The sequence below is a fragment of the Oncorhynchus keta genome, chromosome 1 (assembly GCF_023373465.1).
Source record: "Oncorhynchus keta strain PuntledgeMale-10-30-2019 chromosome 1, Oket_V2, whole genome shotgun sequence".
NCBI lineage: Eukaryota > Metazoa > Chordata > Actinopteri > Salmoniformes > Salmonidae > Oncorhynchus > Oncorhynchus keta.
In genome coordinates, this window is record NC_068421.1 from 3,769,149 (window position 1) to 3,774,148 (window position 5,000).

The window sequence follows — 5,000 nt, forward strand, 5'->3', positions numbered from 1 at the left end:
ACGAAGCAGGAAAATATGTTCTCTTGAAGAGGAAGTTGTGTGTCAGCCTCCAGGTGTCTGGTATTTAGGATAATGTTTACTAGTGTTGAGGGAGTCTGGGTTGTCTGTTGCACTGGCTAATAATAGATTTATAGATTTTATTAGGATCCCCATTTAACCAATGGCGACACCTAGTCTTCCTGGGGTCTGACAAATAACAACACAACCTGGGCCTGAACCCATAAAGAGAAAACAGAGGCCAGTTGGCTAGGAAAACCCCCTATCGGAAAAACCCTTGAGAGGAACCAGATCTGTCTGGCTGGGTGGAGGTGGAGATTTGATTAGAACAAATAGTTGTTGAGTCATGTCTGTTCTAGTGTGTTCTGGGATCATTGACTTAGTCGTGTTTCGTTCTGCAGAAGTATATAATGTCTTCTCCTATAACAACAGAATCAGTGGGGGCAGTCTGGACCCTATAGCTCGGTTCTGATCCTGTGTCTTTCTGTGTGTTAGTGAACCCTGTGACAGAACAGTGGTCTGCGGGTCAGACAGTTCTCTCCTGTGGGTTCTAGGGCCAGAGATGTTCCCTGCCTGCCTAAGAGGAAGCTCTAGTGATTAGTGACGAGCATTACCGTCACAACGGAACACAAAGGAGCTCTAGAGAGCCAGCAGAAACCCTGGTAATTGTTGCCGCGGGGAGGCTAAGATGGAGGATGCTGCTGGTTGGCATGGGGACAGTGTGTGTGTGTGTGAGAGAGACAGACAGAGAGTTTGTCTCGTTAGCCACCTGGGGGCTGGCTGGGTTGCCCTGACTCACCCCGTCTGGCTCCTCTCGCTCTCTCTCTCGCTCAGGTTCAGATAAGCTTTAGTAGCATGAATGACAAAGCCAATGTTGCTAAAGCGAAGTGAGATAATGACCTCCCTCTCTCTGTCTCTATTCAATTGAATTCAAGGGGCTTTATTGGCATGGTAAACAGATGTTAACATTGCCAAAGCAAGTGGAGTCTACTTTGCCAAAGCAAATCTCTCTCTCTCGCTCTCTTTGTCGACTAGACTTAATGCATTTCATTCAGTGATTCTTTCATTGATAGGCTAACTTCTCTGAACCATCTCTCCACGGTCTCTGTTAGTCCAACCAAACCATGTAAACAGAAAACACTTATTTTTTATGGCAGTCGAGCCTAATTGTGTGTGTTATGCAGTAGCACTCATAGTGTTGTCTCCCCCTGCAGGATATGAGAAGACATGTCGTGATGACCCTCCTGGACACTGAGCAGTCTTATGTGGAGTCACTCCGGACACTCATACAGGTAATACCACGCACACACGCACGCACACACGTGCTAACAGATGGTTGAAGTTGCAATGTCTTAATGTTAAATGAATCCTCACCTCTTAGCCACATATCTCACCTGCCTCATTCAGACAGGCAGCCTCCCCACCCAGACCCCACCAACCCACCCTCAACCACACCCAGACCCCACCCACCCTCACTCCTCAATCCTACTCTGGTCTTTGACGATACAGTTCGTTATGGAAGAGATGTTCAACCTCTCTGGTCTTTGATGATACAGTTCTTTATGGAAGAGATGTTCAACCTCTCTGGTCTTTGATGATACAGTTCGTTATGGAAAAGATGTTCAACCTCTCTGGTCTTTGATGATACAGTTCATTATGGAAGAGATGTTCAACCTCTCTGGTCTTTGATGATACAGTTCGTTATGGAAAAGATGTTCAACCTCTCTGGTCTTTGATGATACAGTTCGTTATGGAAGAGATGTTCAACCTCTCTGGTCTTTGATGATACAGTTCGTTATGGAAAAGATGTTCAACCTCTCTGGTCTTTGATGATACAGTTCGTTATGGAAGAGATGTTCAACCTCTCTGGTCTTTGATGATACAGTTCGTTATGGAAGAGATGTTCAACCTCTCTGGTCTTTGATGATACAGTTCGTTATGGAAGAGATGTTCAACCTCTCTGGTCTTTGCTGATACAGTTCGTTATGGAAAAGATGTTCAACCTCTCTGGTCTTTGATGATACAGTTCGTTATGGAAGAGATGTTCAACCTCTGTGGTCTTTGATGATACAGTTCGTTATGGAAGAGATGTTCAACCTCTCTGGTCTTTGATGATACAGTTCGTTATGGAAGAGATGTTCAACCTCTCTGGTCTTTGATGATACAGTTCGTTATGGAAAAGATGTTCAACCTCTCTGGTCTTTGATGATACAGTTCGTTATGGAAGAGATGTTCAACCTCTCTGGTCTTTGATGATACAGTTTGTTATGGAAGAGATGTTCAACCTCTCTGGTCTTTGATGATACCGTTCATTATGGAAGAGATGTTCAACCTCTCTGGTCTTTGATGATACAGTTCGTTATGGAAGAAATGCTCAACCTCTCTGGTCTTTGACGATACAGTTCGTTATGGAAGAGATGTTCAACCTCTCTGGTCTTTGATGATACAGTTCTTTATGGAAGAGATGTTCAACCTCTCTGGTCTTTGACGATACAGTTCTTTATGGAAGAGATGTTCAACCTTTCATTCAGACAGTGGAAGCTGATAGCGAAATGCTTCTTTATTGTTCAGTCCTACATGTCTCATTATTACAGCCTTTATTAACAAGGTACTGTTACATAATATATTGTGTGGGCATGTGGGAGGATTTTGCCTGTACCGTGTGTGTGCGCGTGCGTGCGTATGCGTGGGTGTGCACAACAAGGAGGGAAACAGATCCAGGATGCTCTCCCTAGTAATATAAATGAGTGAGGGGAAGGAGAGAATGAGGACCGAGGGAGAAGGGCTGGCCTCTGTAGTGATCAGTGACTGTGTTAGAAAACACAGAGGTGGCCGTGGAAGTGTTCCTATAGCAACACGGGGAAGCGTTCCTATAGCAACACGGGGAAGTGGTTAGAACATTTAATGCAGTGAAACTGCCACTCCACAGAAGCTCCAAAATGGAGTATGTAATAAAAGTTATCTGATTGGCTGTTAGAACCTCATGGTTGCGTTAACTAGGTTAACCTAAATGTCAGTTGGCTTTTCATAGCCGATCATTAAGAGTATCTCTACCACTCCTGCTGTCTCTAGAGTTGAAAACAGCAGGTCTGAGACAGGTAGCACATCCGGTGAACAGGTCAGGATTCCATAGCCGCAGGCAGAACAGTTGAAACTGGAGCAGCAGCACGGCCAGGTGGACTGGGGACAGCAAGGAGTCATCATGCCAGGTAGTCCTAAGGCATGGTCCTAGGGCTCAGGTCCTCCGAGAGTGAGAAAGAAAGAGAGAAATAGAGAATTAGAGAGAGCATACTTAAATTCACACAGGACACCGAATAAGACAGGAGAAGTACTCCAGATATAACAAACTCACCCTAGCCCCCCGACACATAAACTACTGCAGTATAAATACTGGAGGCTGAGACAGGAGGGGTCAGGAGAAACTGTGGTCCCATCCGATGATACTCCCGGACAGGGCCAAAAAGGATGGATATAACCCCACCCACTTTGCCAAAGCACAGCCCCCACACCACTAGATGGATATCTTCAACCACCAACTTACCATCCTGAGACAAGGCCGAGTATAGCCCACAAAGATCTCCGCCACGGCACAACCCAAGGGGGGGGCGCCAACCCAGACAGGCAGATCACGTCAGTGACTCAACCCACTCAAGTGACGCACCCCTCCTAGGGACGGTATGAAAGAGCCCTAGTAAGCCAGTGACTCAGCCCCTGTAATAGGGTTAGAGGCAGAGAATCCCAGTGGAGAGAGTGGAACTGGCCAGGCAGAGACAGCAATGCCGGTTCGTTGCTCCAGAGCCTTTCCGTTCACCTTCCCATTCCTGGGCCAGACTACACTCAATCATATGACCCACTGAAGAGATGAGTCATCAGTAAAGACATAAAGGTCGAGACCGAGTCTGCGTCTCTGACATGGGTAGGCAGACCATTCCATAAAAATTGAGCTCTATAGGAAAAAGCTCTGCCTCCAGCAGTTTGCTTAAAAATTCTAGGGACAATTAGGAGGCCTGCGTCTTGTGACCGTAGAGTACGTGTAGGTATGTACGGCAGGACCAAATCAGAGAGATAGGTAGGAGCAAGCCCATGTAATGCTTTGTAGGTTAGCAGTAAAACCTTGACAACAGCCCTTGCCTTAACAGGAAGCCAGTGTAGAGAGGCTAGCACTGGAGTAATATGTTCATACTATATTATCACCATACCATATTATCACTATACCATATTATCACCATACCATATTATCACCATACTGAGAGACCATACCATATTATCACCATACCATATTATCACCATACCATATTATCACCATACCATATTACCACCATACCATATTATCACCATACTGAGAGACCATACCATATTACCACCATACCATATTATCACCATAATGAGAGACCATACCATATTACCACCATACCATATTATCACCATACTGAGAGACCTCACCATACCATATTATCACTTTACCATATTATCACCATACTGAGAGACCTCACCATACCATATTATCACCATACCATACTGAGAGACCTCACCATTTTATCACCATACCATACCATCACCATACCATATTATCACCAAACCATATTATCACCATACTGAGGGACCTCACCATACCATATTATCACCATACCATATTATCACCATACCATATTAACACCATACTGAGGGACCTCAACATACCATTTTATCACCATACTGAGAGACCTCACCATACCATATTATCACCATACTGAGAGACCATACCATATTACCACCATACTGAGAGACCTCACCATACCATATTATCACCATACCATATTACCAGCATACCATATTATCACCATAATGAGAGACCATACCATATTATCACCATACTGAGAGACCTCACCATACCATATTATCACCATACCATATTATCACCATACTGAGGGACCTCACCATACCATATTATCACCATACCATATTATCACCCTACCATATTATCACCATACCATATTACCACCATACCATATTACCACCATACC

The 5,000-nt window shown here is 44.7% G+C and overlaps 1 protein-coding gene across 1 annotated transcript in view; it reads left to right on the forward strand.

Annotated features, from left to right (window-relative positions):
• Nucleotides 1–5,000, forward strand: part of LOC118374856 (rho guanine nucleotide exchange factor 17-like) — a 130,925-nt gene that overhangs the window by 84,575 nt on the left and 41,350 nt on the right. Inside the window, exon 2 of the mRNA XM_052460067.1 lies at nt 1,212–1,289. Coding sequence (XP_052316027.1) covers nt 1,212–1,289 — 78 coding nt within the window. The remainder of the gene's footprint in view (nt 1–1,211; nt 1,290–5,000) is intronic.